Raw genomic sequence first — 17,348 nt, forward strand, 5'->3', positions numbered from 1 at the left:
TACTAAAACAGGGGTCAGCAAACTTTTTCAGCAGGGGGCCAGTCCACTGTTCCTCAGACCATGTGGTGGGCCGGACTAGACTTTGGGGGGAAAAATGAACCCACAAATATGCCCCACAAATAACCCAGAGATGCATTTTAAATAAAAGGACACATTCTACTCATGTAAAAACATGCTCATTCCTGGACCGTCCGTAGGCCGGATTTAGAAGGCAATTGGGCTGGATCTGGCCCCCGGGCCTTAGTTTGCCTACCCAGGCACTAAATGAAGACACTGAAAAGTTTTCATTGACTCAGTGTGCCAGCATGCTAATATATCCAGATCCAGTTTAATATGCATATTTTGCATATTTTGTTTGTTTATTGTTACATACAAGCCCCCTTGAGATCCAAGTGTGGGTTGTTTTTTTATTTTCATTATGAGCAAAACCACGAGCGCATGTTTTGCCACACCTTGATTTAATATTTTGCAGGGCCAACAGGCAAAATTGGCTTGGCTTGGGGTCATATTCACAGTCAATTCACAGGGCTTGGTCAGTGGTGCACAAACACACTTAGGAATATTCTCTCTCTCTCCCTCTTGTCAATTTATCAGAAAGGGTTTTGGAGTGAATCATAGACGCTGGGTTGCTCTTTGCTTGTTAAACAGCCATCTGCTCTAGGGCATACATTGAACATATGATAGCATATTGGGAGTAGATTTATTATTAGTAATAATAATGTGGCTAATGCATGGTAAGGAAGGACTTGCTGCAGCCGAGGAAATGTATTTACCATTCATCCCAAGGACAATGTTGCTTGCTCCCCATCCTCTAGCGTGCAGAAGGTTCCTTCTGTTTTAATCAGCAGGGAGGGGAAATATGTGTGGTTCTTTGTCTTCTGCGTTTTTGTGACAAAAGAATTCCCATTTGAATTGCGGTGCTCTATTCAGGCTCCCTCTGAGCCTGTGGTTAACAGCAGTCAGTCTTTGCAGTGTTCTGACGTCATCCAGTGTATGCATAAGCTATGCTATTGTCTTACTGAGAGCAGGGGCTGTGAATTGCAGTATCTGGTGTCTGCTACCTATTTCTGCCTCACTGCATCAGCAGAAGAGACACTGGCCTTTGCTGGATTTTTAAAAAATAAGTACTCCTGTTCCTTTGCTTTTTTTTTTTAATTACAAAAAAAATTGCTTCTGCGAAGAAGGACCTGTTTTGCTTTAAGAGCTGCAGAGAGAGGCAATCTGCAGAGTGGAGCTTGGGGAGGAAGGAGAGGAAAATCTGGAGGCTGGCTAGCTGTGGGGACTGCGCTGTCTGGCTTCATGACCCTTGCTGTGTAGAAGCCTCATCCCTTCTCTGACACATTCCCCGCATCTCTCTTTCTTTTCCCTTTTAACCCCTCTTTTGAGATTTGAGCATCTGGAGCCAGCCATGTTTGGCACAGAGTCGTCATGTAAGTAAACGTGTTCTCTCACTTGCATTTTGTGTTGGTGGGCAGGTCTGGCTGGCCGGATTTGTTCCATGCCCGGTAACTTCATTCTGCCGTGTCGAAGGGTTCAGAATAAAATAGTAATAGTAATTAATAAAATACGTGGTTCCAGCTTGCTTGGTAAAGATGCTAGGGGGGAGGTTTCGATCGTCTCTCCTTCTGCGTGTCTTTGACTCTGGCAGCCAGACAGCCAAGAGCTGTCAGTGATTCCGAATCCAGGCCGCTTAAAAGATCCAAAAGAAAATGTGGTTTTGCTTGAATATGTTCTTTGTGTGTGAGCAAGACTGAGAGAGCAGCGTGTGCATGTACACACACACACCACACACACAATCTATTGCAGTTGCAGTAATTAAAGAGTTACCCATGTGATAATGAGAGTGTTTGAAGGATTGCTGCAGGATTATGTGCTGGGCAGCTAGAACCTATTTAACAATCGAGTGCCAGCTTGCTGCTATATAATAAAACACAATTTTGTTTAAAAGCTTCTAAAGTTTGGTTTGCTGGTGTGATAGACTGCAGCATTGGGGATATAGTGAAAGCAATAATAATAATAATCCCATATAATGTCAGTGGCTGGTTGTATATTGAAACTTACAAGCTGGGTCTGGTGCAAAGGAGGCAGCATAGATGCGTGGCAGGTTTGTTTTCCATTTTAAAAAACCATTGGGAAGCTACCAAAGTGAGAGAGGATTGTGTATTGGACCTTAGTGCTGATAATATTAGCGATGACAGTGACACCACTGGGAATCAGTATTGCCCAGTAGGCTTATAAACGAAAAGGGAAATAAAAATAAGATGTTGTGCTGACTTATAAGGGTATGGTATAACATGCACCGAAATAATTTGTGATCTGATTTTTGTAACGGTGAGAAGGCATTTATTCGCCACAGTTCCTGATCCAGGTTCCTGATTACAGAGGTCCCAGTTCTTTTAGATTGGTAATAGTGTGGGACAACAACTTCAGCCCTTAAAGGACTTGGATGTTTCCAAGGGTTAATTGCTTCTTTTGATTCAGCTTCTCACTCATCATAACACAATGCCTGTTCAAGGTCAAGGGAGAATAAAACGCATCACCATCTGTGCATTGTTTTAGTTTTCTTCCCTTTCCCAAGAAATGTTGCATTACTGGCCTCGTCTCTTAACTTTGGGTTGGTTGGGGGTTTTTTTTTTGCATATACATATCCCAGTAGCTGGTACTAAAAGTAGAATGTTGAACACTTTTTAGCCTGGCACTTGTGAATTACCTGGGGAATGCAACTTGCAAAGCGTCTACATGATCAAAAAGAAAAAGGAATGGCTGCTATTGCTTCCACACTTTTACCCAAGGGTGTGCAGGGTAATAGCTAACGGCAAAAAGCCATCTATATAAATAGTCCTGAAAATAAAGGACTTCCTTATTGTCTGCCGAACAGTACTCTTTCATAGAGTTGCCAGTGTGGTAACTAACTGGCTTCCCTTCTGATAACAGCTGGGCAATCTTTTGTTTCCATGACATCCTGATTAATGCAATTTCTGGTTTCTAAAAGGGTGTGTGGAATTGGGGGGGGGGAACCCTGCTTATTTTATGAAATTTATTTTAGTTCCTTTTCGTTAACAGCAAACTCCAAATGGTTATAAAGTTGAGAATTTCAGAGAATAACCTTAGCCAGGGCTTTGTGCAGCCCCACCCCAAGTCCAAGACAGGTTAACTGCTTTTGCAAGCTTGATGGCTAGCAGTGCTGCAGCCAATCAGAGGAAGTGTTACGAGGTGTGTGTTTTTTCTTCCCATTTTCCTCTTTGCAGAAGGCCATTATCTCTCCTTTGTCTTAGGGCGGCTTCAGATGTGCACTAACGATGCTGAAAGTGTGAGAGGCCTGCAGTAGGCAAGGTGATTCTTCACCTTGCATTCAGGCTTGCTTCTAGAACACCCATTTCTGGGAACAGGTTTAAAGGTAGCACACCCAGAACACCACCTCATTGATTCCTTTTAAAGGTATTCTAGACATGTGCAATTCACATGCATAGCGAGGTGCACCGTGCATGCCTGAAACTCTGTGTTCCTGTCTTGTTTTAATGCACATAAGACCCAAGCCTTTTCCCCTTTGCTATTTGATGCTGCCCCTAGCACTTAAGACTGTTCCCCTCCCCCCCCCCCCGAAATGAGCTTTGGAGAGGCACATTATTATTAAATTTGCTCTATAAAGACATGTGGGTGGCATTCAAGTATTGAAGCATGCAGAATATTGGCATGTGTTTTTAACCTCTTTTAGTGATAGTTTCATTGTTCATTTTTGTAGACCACTCTGAGGTTTTATGACCGTCGAGCAGTATAGAAATCGTACGAAATAAATAAACTTCGTTTTACTCAGACCAGACCCATTGAAATTAATGTGCCTAACTTTTCTAGTGGGTCTAGTAAAATTTACTTGCATACCACCCATGGTATCTAGTTGGCCACTGTGAGAACAGGATGCTAGACTAGATGGTCCTTTGGCCTGATGGTCCTTGTGTGCTTATGGTTGTTCATCCTATCCCTGAAGCAGTATTTTGCACACTTTTTGAGCTTGGTGGTCCCCCTTCTGAACCTCTTCTACCTTGGTGACTCCTGCTCCACAACCCTACATCATTCGACAAGTGAGCATGGAGATTATTATGCATCAGTGCATGTAGTATCTGAATTTGAGTTGGATTTGCCCAACGTTGGCATTAGAAGAGGAATAGAACAGAAGATTTGACTTCAGAAACCATACATACAGAACTCTGGCCATTGCTTTCTCTGCTTCCTTCATCACAAATCAGATGCGAGTCTGTGAAGGCTCCCTTCCTGGAGGCATTCACCTATTTTTTTTTTCTGATGTAGGAGAGAAGGGAAGGGAATTTTCTACCTGCCTCAGGACCATCTCCCTTCCTGAAATTTCACACTCCCTTGTGGTACTCTAAAGCCCTTTCATGGTTTACAGAATGGAAGTTGCCTTTTTTGTTGTTGTTAATGGTATTAACAGGAAGTTAGAATAACATTTACAAAATATTTTAAAGCTTTGTTTAGAATAGACAACACACACACAAACAAACAAACAACCATCACACCACTTTTAGTGTATTTTTGGTTTCTATGGAAGCCGCCCAGAGTGGCTGGGGAAACCCAGCCAGATGGGCAGGGTACAATTTTTTTTTATTATTATTATTATTCCTAAAACCTGCAAGAGGTAGAGAAGTATGCCTGTTTTCTGTTTTCCTCCCAGGAAAATAACCTTAGCATCATGATGTTTACGTTTCCTGATCATAAAAAAAAGGTTTGGTTTTCTGGATTCTGCTTTTATCCTGTTACTCGTTTTATTCTGTTTTATATTTTTCTGCTTTATGTTTTTATCTTTCTGTTTTTAATTTTTACTGGTAAACTGCCCAGAGAACCTTTGCTATTGAGTAGTATGCTTATATAGTCAGCCAGCTGATTTTATTGTTCATAGCCAATGGACATCACAGTACAGTATGAGCACAAATCACACAACTACAAAATGAAAAACATTACATGCACCAGATCAGGACAAATCTGCAATGGGCATGTGAATATTGCAAATAAATAGCATTCTTGGCTGGCTCAGCCAGCAAAAGATGCACATTATGCAGTTGCATAGGGTGGCATAATCACAAACTTGGGGATCCATGATTTCGTAATGCCTTTGGCTTGGCTGTGGGGGAAAGATGCAGCAATCCAGAACCTTCTGTAGTGTTGCATGCGTGTGGAAGTTGGGAATAAACTTTTTAAGTATATTTCTGCCTGGAATGGCAGAAAGTATTGTACCTGATAGCATGACAAGAGGTTTTTAACTACATATTTTTTAATGTACTTGAAATGTTACCTCAAATTTGGGTGCCCTCAGAGAGGATTGTGTCGCTTTTAAAAGGTGAATAGCAGTGCATAATCGTGTCTGTGCATACTCAGAAGTAAAGCGGTGGGATATAGAAAAGAAGTATTGAATTGTTCAGATCAAGCGATGTGTCAGGTTACCAGTAGCCACAGTTGTTATGGGAAAGGGCAAGTTCAAGAGATGCTGGTTTCAGTTTATACAGAGAAAGGAAACCCTCAAGGTCACCGTGTCCAAACTGCTTATGAGGGGAAGTACCAGATAAGGATGGTTGTAGTTATTAGCTTATCTAGACTTGATCGCCGTCCGGTACAGATCAAATGACAGTGCAATGTGTTGTTCCCAAGGTGCAGCCAAGAACAGAAAACTGGATCAGAGCCCCATGATGTTGGGAATCAGGACTCTGTATAATGTATAACCAAAGTACTTTTCCTCCTGCAAGAAATTTTGTTCTTAAAAAAAAATATATACAACAACAGTTTAGAACACTTCCCATATATAATATTGTGATTCTTACAGCGACCCATTTAAAGTAGGTCAGCATTATGGGGATGCTCATATTGCAAGTTGTTGGACTGGGGCTGAGACACGATTTGCTTGGCAGGGCATAAACCATGCACTGTAAACATATCCAAGACACATTCTTCCCCCCAAAGAATTCTGGAAACTGTAGTTTCTTAAGAGCAATGGGAGTGGGAACCGCAGTTTTCACACACTAATACTACATCCTGTAGAATTCTGTCACTTACATCTTACCTGCACAATCAGAATGAAGTTCGGGAACCAAAGTGCTTTTCCTGCACAGCCTGAGCAGGAGCAGTGAACAATGTTATAGTTAATTGTTGTAGCATGTCTTTACTTTAACCTACCCTACAGTCCTGCTCACAGTTGTGAAGAATATTCTTATGTTATGAGTGGTCCATGTCACCATTAACAAGCCCAATATATACAGTGGTACCTCGGGTTACATACACTTCAGGTTACATACGCTTCAGGTAAACACTCCACTAACCCAGAAATAGTGCTTCAGGTTAAGAACTTTGCTTCAGGATAAGTACAGAAATTGGGCTCCGGCGGCGCAGCGGCAGCAGGAGGCCCCATTAGCTAAAGTGGTGCTTCAGGTTCAGAACAGTTTCATGTTAAGAACGGACCTCTGGAACGAATTAAGTACTTAACCCGAGGTACCACTGTATGCAGACTATCCCTGGACAAAGTGACTTTTCTTCTTTAGATTCTCAAAGTTCTTAACCTAGCTCAAGGTTGAGATCTAAACAAGACAGATGTTTCACTGATAGTCAATCGCAGTCAGTGCATCATTTGAAAAAGAATACTTCAGAGCTGTCTTTCCCCAAAATGGCAGCTAGACGATACTTACCTGGCAGGGGAGACACCTTGATCATGAAGGAGGTTTTCCCAGGGTGAGGCTCATCCATTGCACTGTGGGTGTGCTGACCCCTGCGATTTCCCCCAAAAAACAAAAATAAAAAACAAAAACAAAATGGCAGCTAGACGTTCCATTTTGGTGACTGTAACCTTGGTTTAAGGAGCCATTTGGCGCCTAGCTTATATATCTGAGTTTCTAAGACTCGATAAAAAGTCATCAACATAGTGAAATTGCAATGAAGGTAAACACCTTATTTGGTTGCCTTATTAGAGGGTTTACAGGTAACATGGCAGGTTCCTCTACTATTGTTACTGAGGTCTTCAGCTAAGTGGAATGTGCTTCGTTCCCATTACCGTGTTTCTAGAATGATGACAGGATTTGATAACGTCTTTAAAATGCACTAAAGGAAAATAAAGATAGGCTGTCCTCCATGGACAAGATCTGTTTAAATGGACTGAAATGGCACGAGGTAAGATTTAGACTGGCCATCAGAAGATCTTCTGAAGTGTGAATGTGGTTGAGCTCAGAAGCTTGTAGGTTGAGTTTTAGAGTCGACGTGCCTCTTTGCATGTTGATGAGAAACCAAAGCTACATGTGTGAAACTTAAGAGGTTAGCTGCAGAGGATGTGAAGGTGCCACTAAAGTGTTTTGATAGCTGCTAGCTTATGTGTGGGGAATCAAAAACAGTAGCCTTCCAACTAAACCAATCGTCTAGTTTGGAAACCATAGTCTAGACCAGCCTTTCTCAACCTGTGGGTCCCCAGAGGTTGTTGAACTACAACTCCCATCACCCCTAGCTAGCAAGGCCAGAGCTCAGGGATGATGGGAGTTGTAGTCCAATAACATCTGGGGACCCACAGGTTGAGAACCACTGGTCTAGATCAAGGTTTGCCAAAATTGGGTCTACAGCTCTTGTTGGGACTACAACTCCCATCACACCTCGCTAGCAGGACCAGTGGTCAGGGACGATGGGAGATGTAGTCCAAAAACAGCTGGAGTCTCAAGTTTGGTAAAACCCTGGTCTAGATGGTGATGTGGTCAATCAATTACTACAATCTGAGATTGCTTGGGCTGTTTGAAACGCTGAATGAAACAGACTTGCATTACTAAAAGAGTAGGGAAAGAGCAGTCTTTGGGCACAGTCTAAGCAGGGAGTTCTTCTGCACAGTTCCCAGTGGAATAAATGAGTGTCGCTCAGGAATCTCTATATCTGAAAGCTTGCTACGGTGCTGCTGACGTTTATAGCAGCGTGCCCTGGCAATCCGACACCATTGTTTGTCCATGGGAACATGGAATACATTCTCTTCAGCACATGCCTATTAAGAGAAAAGGAGAGACAAAAAACAGTGATGCACCCACAGCTGAGGTTTGTTTGTCCTTTACATTTTGGTCCAACCGCTGATCCAATTTGGTTTTCCATGTTTTGTTGTTCTCCTCTGCCCGTTCCATGGCATTCATTTTCCCATTTTCCACAGGCCTTACGATATTCAGGTGTCCTATTTACTTAACTGAAAGCCCCAATTACATATCCTAGCATATTCCTTCTCTTCCCAGATGGTCCCCTCGTTGCAAATTGGGAACAATCCTCTATTGGCAATCTGTTCAGGAAATGACTGGCATGAACCCAACACCGTAGACTCTTGCACAATATGATCTGCATTGTATATTGCTTCAGACTAAATTAGTATCTGAATTTAAAAGAGTAGAACTGCCGAATCAGGGGCAAAAAAAATAAAAATAAGAACAATTGCTGGGTGACGTTTTGTCTTAGTCTGGTTGGCACTTAATACTGATAGCCATTCAGCTGGGGTAGTAGCTTAGAGCTTGAATACCAGCTGTGCTTCTCCATGTGCTGCTGTGCTATTCTCAGCCACTGTGAAAATGAGGCATTTCCATTTAATTTGCATCTCCCCCCCCCACTAAACAAACAAACAAAAAAAGCAAACAAACGAGCCACAGCTATTGCATTTATTCCCATTAAACTCATTCAACTATATATACAGTAGGCTGTCTTTCACACCTTACTAGTGCTATTTAAAATAAAATAAAAATTTATCTTGCAGTTTAAGGAAGGGGAAACTAGTCATCCATTCTGTGATGTGTGTGACTTTGCAGAATATTACTAGATTCTGATTTTGCCAACTGCAACTACAGATAATCAAGTCCCAAAATTTCTGATGGTTTCAAATCTATAATGATGATGGAATATAATATTGTTACCTCTTCATTTCAAAGCATGTAATATAGATATATATTTATATGTATGTGTGTTAGAGAGAGAGAGAGATAGCAACCTGAATTTGAGCGATCATGAATATAGGTAAAGGGACCCCTGACTGTTAGGTCCAGTCGCAGACAACTCTGGGGTTGCGGCGCTCATCTTGCTTTATTGGCCGAGGGAGCCGGCGTACAGCTTCCAGGTCATGTGGCCAGCATGACTAAGTCACTTTTGGCGAACCAGAGCAGTGCACGGAAACGTCATTTACCTTCCCGCCAGAGCAGTGCCTATTTATCTACTTGTACTTTGACATGCTTTCGAACTGCTAGGTTGGCAGGAACAGGGACCGAACAACGGGAGCTCACCCTGTCGCGGGGATTTGAACTGCCGACCTTCCGATCGGCAAGTCCTAGGCTCTGTGGTTTAACCCACAGCGCCACCCGCTTCCCTATCATGGATATAGCTGGCAGCAATTCATATTAAGTGAAAACAGGTGTAACTTTTGTAAAACAGTGACATCTGTTTGGGAATGGCTTTGCCACATTCAATTCAGGGTAAGACAAGCTTGGAAGAAAAAGACCTGCTCTTTGGCGGAAGGTTGACTGATGAGTTGGTGTGATGTCACGCAGCTCCAGCCTTCTTTCTTTCTTTCTTTCTTTCTTTCTTTCTTTCTTTCTTTCTTTCTTTCTTTCTAAATAAATAAATAGTGATGGAGGAACATATGAGTAGGTAAATAAATATACATGCAACACTTTAAGAACATAGAAGAATACAAAGCCGAGATTTGTGGGTGGGAGAAAACCATATTATTCACTAGCGGTGAAGATGTGAGATCACCGGTCAGATCATTGTTCCATGTAGCTCAGTATGAATGACAGCTGTTCTCCATGGTTTGTCAGGGAACATTCCCATCCCCAACTGAAGATAGCAGTGGTTATACTTTGAACCCTCTGCAGGTAAGCAGGTGCTCAACCACTGAGCTGTAGCCCTTCTCTCAAAAGAAACATGGGCAACCTGTCTGAATCTTGGGATGCAGAGGTAAGACTGATGGCTTTACCCAGGATTTGATTCTTATATATTTGGTAGCTTAATTTCTTTTCTCTCCAATAACCAAAATTTGCTGGTGTGTCCACTCCAGGAGAAAGCCAGGCTTGTACCATAGGTAAGGAGCTGAATGCACCTCTTTCTCAGTGTTATCTCTGCAATAAGCACTACAAATCTAGGGGGATTTTTCCTGTTGTTTTACTTCTTAATGTTTGCCTAGTGCTACATAAATCAAGTTGAGAGGTCTGTCAGGGGGAAGTCTGGACAGGCTGCTATCACAATGCTATGTGATCCCCTACCTTAGAAGAGGAGGTTTTAGTACTAGATTTCTCTTTCCCAGAAGTAAGACTGGACTCCTAACTTCACCTACTTGCAAGTAGGCCCCACTGCATTCAGCAGGACTTATTTCTGAGTAGACATGCCCTGCAATTTCTCGTTTGTTTTCAGGGCAATTTGTTGTGCAATGGTGAACTTGCACAAGTTAAGTTTAGAAATTAGTATTGGTTGCAGAATTCAACTTCCTTAGAATTTCAGCTTTGTTGGGGTGGGGGCGCATCCTGGTGATGTCCCAAACAGGATGACCAGGGGGGCTTAAGAGTATAAATAAGTGCTTTGAAGAACTCTGTTTGTCCAGTCCATCAGCTATTGGGAAATATGTAGCCTGGATTATCACATACGTATGCTACCTTTCCTCCAGCTATGCTTCAGTCTTCTGAGCCCCAAGGGAAATATAAGTGTTGTGTTTTTTAAGGCTTTAATGACTTGGTTGTGTGGAAGCAAGCCGCTTATTTACAAGCCTCATTTGTCCAGGTGTAGCAGAATCCAGTCTTTCTCTGTGCAGAATTTGGACTCTCTTTCTACTGAAACTTTGCTCTGTTTTGTCAGTTCAAAGAATACGAAATCCTGACTAGATTTGAACCTGTAGAAAAAATGGAAGTGATAATAGAAGTACCTTATGCTGTTTACTTCTTACACAGACAGTTGACATTTGCGGTGGGGATGTGATGGGATTCAAAATTATGGGAAAGAGGTAGCTATTTTTATAAGACAAATGTCATCGTGCGTGACCTCACTTAAACCACAGTGGTACCTTGGGTTAAGAACTTAATTCGTTCTGGAGGTCTGTTCTTAACTTGAAACTGTTCTTAACCTGAAGCACCACTTTAGCTAATGGGGCCTCCTGCTGCCGCTGCGCCGCTGCATGATTTCTGTTGTCATCCTGAAGCAACGTTCTTAACCCGAGGTACTATTTCTGGGTTAGTGGAGTCTGTAACCTGAAGCATATGTAACCTGAAGCGTCTGTAACCCGAGGTACCACTAATTAGTTAGATACCTTTTTGGATTTGTTGCAGGTATCGTCCAAGAAAGAACTGTGAGATTGCATCTTTCATAAAAGCCAGTTTTGAGACTGTGATTTACGGCCCAGATGGTCAGCACTACAATTATCTTTTGCTGTGATCTTTTGATATACAGTTCTAAAATAGGTACCCAGGGGATGGGGGCTTCATCATGGAGATGGTTCCAGGTTTAGCCCTCGACATCTTCCATTAAAAGAACTTCAGGTAACAGGTGTTGAGAAAAGCTGGTCTTCCTGAGACTTTGAAGAACCACTTCAGGCCCAGGCAATACAGAACAACATGGGTAAATAGTCCAAGCTAAGATAAGGCAGCACCCTATGAGCCAAGGACTGTTTCTGAAATACAATACTACCCTTGTCAAACAGCTGAGCTAAGTGAAAGCCAATAGCCACTGAATAAAATTAACATGAGTTAATTTTATAGCTTCCTTGAAAGCTGTTAATGATGCAAGAAATATCTGCCATGCTTTCAGCAGATCATCATTTTTTATTTAGGAACATTGGGAGTTTGCAGAGAAGTGGCTGCAAGGTATAATTCTGGCCATCAGGTGCTCTGCAGCTTTGAACGTCAGTTCTACACATTGCTTCTACAAACCCTTTGCTTAGGACTTCACAGTTGCGTTGGATTGTGGGAAGCTCCATTAGATGAACATCTTTTTTTTAAAAAAGGTACTTAATATCAGTGCAACAAGACATATTCTATTGTAAATTTTAGTGTAGCCCCAGCTCATGACCTAGGAATTCTGGTGTTAATCATAAACAGGCAAACCATGTAGACTTCTTTCTGAACCTAGGTTGGAAGGGTGGGGAGACAGCGTTTTCTCTCTCCACCCACAAACATCTCCCCCCAACTCCCCATGAAACATCAGTGGGAAGGAAGTTAACTGCACCAGCTCTGATGTAGTTATTGGCCCTTTTGTTGCTATGTTGGGGCAGCAGAACAGGGGGATGTTGGGATCATGTGGATTCAAGGCTGCTCCCTCTCTCCTTTACCACTTGCAGAACATCTACACCAGAGGAGCTTTCAATAAGTGTGGGTGCTGGCCTGCTGGCATACATCCCTTCCTTTCAGCGTAAAACGTTCCACGGCTGCTCGCTATAGCAGTGAATAAACAATACGTTAAAACTGAAAGCAATTAAAGCAGCACTAAAGCCTGAAACAACAATACTAAATGAAATAAAAGCACACATGTCACAAACAAACAAACTGCTATTGAAAACCAACGACACCCTGATAGCAATAAAAACATCTGTTAAAGGCTCAGGAAAATAAGATTTTTATCTGGCACCTAAAATATAGCAAAGTTAGTGCCATCTTAGTATCCCCATAAAGCAGGGGTTAGCAAGCTTTTTCAGCAGGGGGCCGGTCCACTGTCCCTCATAACATGTGGGGGACCAGACTGTATTTTGGGGAAAAAATAATGAACAAATTCCTATGCCCCACAAATAACCCAGAGATGCATTTTAAATAAAAGCACACATTCTACTCATGTAAAAACACCAGGCAGGCCCCACAAATAACCCAGGGATGCATTTTAAATAAAAGGACACATTCTACTCATGTAAAAACATGCTGATTCCTGAATCGTCCACGGGCCATTTAGAAGGCAATTGGGCCAGATCTTGACTTAGTTTGCCTACCCATGCCATAAAGCGTGTTCCACAACTGGGGTCCAACCACCAAAAAGGGACTGTCTCCTGTTGCCACCTCCAAATGTCTGAAGGTGTGGACCACTGAAGAAGGACCTCTGATAAAGACCTTAAAGGACAGGCTCATAAGGAAACAGGTGGTTGCCTTAATTGAGGCTGTGATGCGTAATGCCTTTAGAAGTAATGTTTCACTTGGTTCTTCGGTTTCATATAATACTAAAGGAGAACTCTCCTTTGCTTTTGTTTTCCCACCAAATATCCCAACATGAATTAAGCTCATCTCCTCCCACCCACCCAGCCTATGAATCGTAACGATAAAGGTTTTAAAACCGTGAATCTCTATGAGTGTTTTGAGACTTCAAAAGTCTCTGATGATGGATACGATTTATTTGTTTAGAAAATGGCTGCCCCATCTATCCAGCGCATTTGCATCGCACAAGGTAGCATAAAACATGTAAATGGCTGTACTTAGCAGTGAGAGAGGCACTCAGCGTAGACTCGGGCCTTCTGTTCTTTATAGATTTTTGTCCTGGCCATCTCATTCAAATTGGCTGTGGAACTAAGCCTTGGGAGATAGACTGGAGCTTCCTCTATTGTGAATAAAAGGCTAGCTAGAGAGAGAGATAATATTGCTATTCCTGCAATTGCGGGTGGGGGGAAGAGAGAGAGAGAATGCTGTTAGATGCTAATGCATGGGAGATCTTGGGTGAACAAAGACTTAGCTATGCCATATGACAGCAGTATGGGTGCTAGGTTTCTTCACAGCAGATCTCTCCTTGTGGTGTGTGGTGTGTGTACACCAGCGCACCACTGTCCTGTTTGGGTGCTGCTTCTTCACCCCCAATGTGTATACCAAAGACATGGATTTGGAAGCCAGACTGCACCCAATGGCCCTCACCCCACCTTTTGTGTGTTCCTTCCCATAATGTTTGCACGTTCAGTGTAATGTCCAAAAGGGGTGCCATTGCACTGAATGGGGGGATGCTCCTGGAACCAGCAGTTGTGTGAAAGAACAGAATTAAAAGAATTTCCCCTCGTGCCACTGCTGAGCTTTCCTCACTTCCTTAAACAGCATAATAATTCAGCGTGCATCATGACCTTTCCTAAAAATCAGAGTTGTTTGTCTTGTACTGACCATCCAAAGAGGCTAGAAATACTTCCAGGAATCTATTTTTTGTTGTTACTTGCTGAACTTTCACATGATATATCTCTGCTAAAGTTAATATTTGACTTTTCTGGGTTGGTGATTTGCTTTGCAAATCCTATTTCTCCTCCTGTTTGCATAGTTTCGAATTGCAGCAAGTCTGTAATAAATGCATGGAGCTTTAGCAAATACCAGTTTCATGCTCACTATTCCCTACTGGCAAGGCGTGGGGGAGAACAGATTTGGTTTAGTAAGATAAGCACTTCTATAAATATGCTTGGAAAATCAGCATTTGCTCTTGAACTTAAGAGTTGGTTGTGCCATCAGAGTTTCAGATAGTGACTTGACAGAGAATCAACCATCTCTAGCAAAACCAGCGGCTCTTGTACCCTCCCCTTTTCATATTACAGGAGAGAAATAAAATTATTGTGTAAGTAATAGCAGGGTTGCTCCCCCCCCCCTTGAGTGGAGTTTATGGTTTTACAAATATACACAGTGCCTTGCAAATGGCCTGTAAAAAATCAACAGGTGAGCATGGCTGGAAGTAAGACTGACAATGCTGTGAAATCCTTTATTCATGTAGATAGGGATTAACTCAGGCCAAAGTTGACCTTATGTTACTGTTTTAAAAGTAAAAAGTGGCCATTTTCATTTTCAAGAGAAAGCAGCTGAAGAGCCCAAATTCAGAACGTACTGCTGCTGATCGGGACAGGAACCCAACACAGCTTTCTTGCTGAAAATCACCCTGGTTGCTCCCAAAGGTGCTGTATGCAGCAAGCAACACCTTTTAGAGGCAAACAACATTTGATAATGATAAATATTTGTTGCTCATAGCCATAGGCCATTGCAAATTTAAATAGCAGTTGTGGGGAGAGCATGTTTTGGTGGGAAACCAGTTCATGTCCCCAGTCTGGATCTCAGTTGTTAACTCTGTATTGCAGGCACGTCCAACAGGTAGATCGTGACGTCTGTGGTAGATCACTGTTAGATAACTGGCTCTCCTAAAAAAGCTTAACAACTTTGACCTGAACCCCCCCAAAGTGGGTAGATCACTGCCAGTTTGTAACTCTGTGAGTAGATTGCAGTCTCTTGGGAGCTGGCCACTCCTGCTATATTGTATGGGAGAGTGTAGAAGAATTTCTGACCTTTGATCCATTTTGTAATGGGGGGAGTAGGGGCAGGGTGACATCCAAGGCACCTTACCAGTCTACAATTTCCAGGGCCCTCAGGATAGATTCTCCTCCTCCAGTGAAGAATGATATCCACCCTCGTAGGTCCCATGGAAACTTCCGTTGTTATCCCCCTTCTGCTTTTGCTGTTCAGAATGGCACATGAGGGGGGGGGGAAGGTGGAATATCAAGGTAGTATCAGGGATGATCAAGGGTGGCCTTAGAGCTGCCATGGACTGGTTGTTTTGACCTGGGTGTTCCCCATACTCAAAACACAATTATCTGTCCATAAGATGCGTAAGCAAGAATGCCCCCACTCACTTTAAAAAGGAATATGGAGTTTATAGGAAGAAAGTGGTACAACACAAGTATTCAAGCCTCCTTTATGTAAACTGAGCCATTTCAGTATGCATTTTTCCTGTGAAATTGAAAGTACTGGGGAGGGAAAGGTTAGAAGTTATTTAAAACAGACTCATGCTGAAATAGGTTGAATGCCATCATCCAAGGAAGGAGGGACTTGGTTGGCAGGCATTAGTAAATTCCATCTCCTCTCATGTGTTGCTATTTTTGTCTTGTGATCTTCGTATGAGAGATCTGCTTGCTCCAGTCCCAGGAAGCAAACAATGCATAATGTTTCCCATCAATATTTCACACAGCACAGTTTATCTTAAGGGGGGGGGGGAATCACAGAATAACCCTGTGGTTAGCTTTTGAAAAATTGGATATTGTATTGAATATGCGAAACCTTTTGCCAAACATGAGTAGCTTGGGTTCAGTATACCCAAGGAATTGTTCCCAGCTCCTGCTCTGTGTCTTTATCTATAACAACTGAAGTGTAGGTGGGTTCCCACGAGGCAAGACACAGTGATAACTGCAAGAACCTTTATTGAACTAACAGAACTGGACAACAGGGGCAAATCAACTTATATACATTTCTGAAGGTGTGAGCCACTCCCACTCCCAACGTGATTGGCTATCTAAACTTCCAAGCTGCAAATCATGACTCACAGTTTAAGGGCCAGTGGCAGAGGCCCAAATCCTGAAATGTTATGTGATTGGATATCATGTATCAAATCAGAACACAGGGGCTCAGAATCCTTAGTCCAGACCAGGGTGGATTTGATTTAAATCAAATAAATTTAAATCATGATTTAATCATGATTTAAATCACTAGTCAGTAAGACTTTGTTTAAATCTTTTTTTTCTTTTTTTTTAACAGAAAGACACAATCTTGCTGGCATAATCTTAATATTTACAACCAGATGAAGGTTTCATTTTTGGAATAATAAATTTTCAGAGTAGTTTTTACAGTTGTATAAAAAATTACTGATTTGGTTATACTATTAGAAATACATAGATAATTATGAAATTATTGAGAGGTTTAATAAGTTAACTGTTTTTGTTTGGACAACTTTTTCGCTGTACTTTATTGGAAGGAGAAAAATAATAATTTCCTTAATAACAGTTTAAACAATTTACAGTGGTACCTCGCAAGACGAATGCCTCGCAAGACGAAAAACGCGCAAGACGAAAGAGTTTTCCGTTTTTTGAGTCGTTCCGCAAGACGAATTTCCCTATGGGCTTGCTTCGCAAGACGAAACGTCTTGCGAGTTCTTGCGAGTTTGTTTCCTTTTTCTTAAAGCTGCTAAGCCATTAATAGCCGCTAAGCCGTTAATAGCCGTGCTTCGCAAGACGAAAAAACCGCAAGACGAAGAGACTCACAGAACGGATTAATTTCGTCTTGCGAGGCACCACTGTATTTAACTGAAACAATAACATTATAGCATATGTATCCATGTTTGTTAAGTGATGTGGTTAAACGATTTTTTTAAAAAAACAAACAAACCTTAGACTGAATTTTAGCACACATGAAAAACTTAAAACAAATCCTTATTTCCTGATGAATAGCCTTTGAAGTATAATGTAACTTAAATAGAAAACTGTCTTTAGAAAGATTTTCCCTCCAAAAGCATTTTATTTTAAAAATTGGATTTAAATTTTAAAAATCTGATTTTATATATATATATATTTAAAAAATCATTGATTTTTAGCCGCCCTGGTGCAGACTCAA

The 17,348-nt window shown here is 41.8% G+C and overlaps 1 protein-coding gene across 4 annotated transcripts in view; it reads left to right on the top strand.

The window, feature by feature from the left end:
* ST7 (suppression of tumorigenicity 7) overlaps positions 1 to 17,348 on the top strand; it is a 97,128-nt gene that overhangs the window by 20,944 nt on the left and 58,836 nt on the right. The window contains exon 1 of one of the 4 annotated variants that reach the window (XM_083463587.1): positions 967 to 1,430. The exons of the other annotated variants lie outside the window; for them this stretch is intronic. Coding sequence (XP_083319713.1) covers positions 1,409 to 1,430 — 22 coding nt within the window. The 5' untranslated portion in view covers positions 967 to 1,408. Of the gene's footprint in view, positions 1 to 966; positions 1,431 to 17,348 lie in introns of those variants that run through there. 4 annotated transcript variants of the gene reach the window in all.

The sequence above is a fragment of the Podarcis liolepis genome (assembly GCF_965112155.1).
Source record: "Podarcis liolepis genome assembly, chromosome: 10".
NCBI lineage: Eukaryota > Metazoa > Chordata > Lepidosauria > Squamata > Lacertidae > Podarcis > Podarcis liolepis.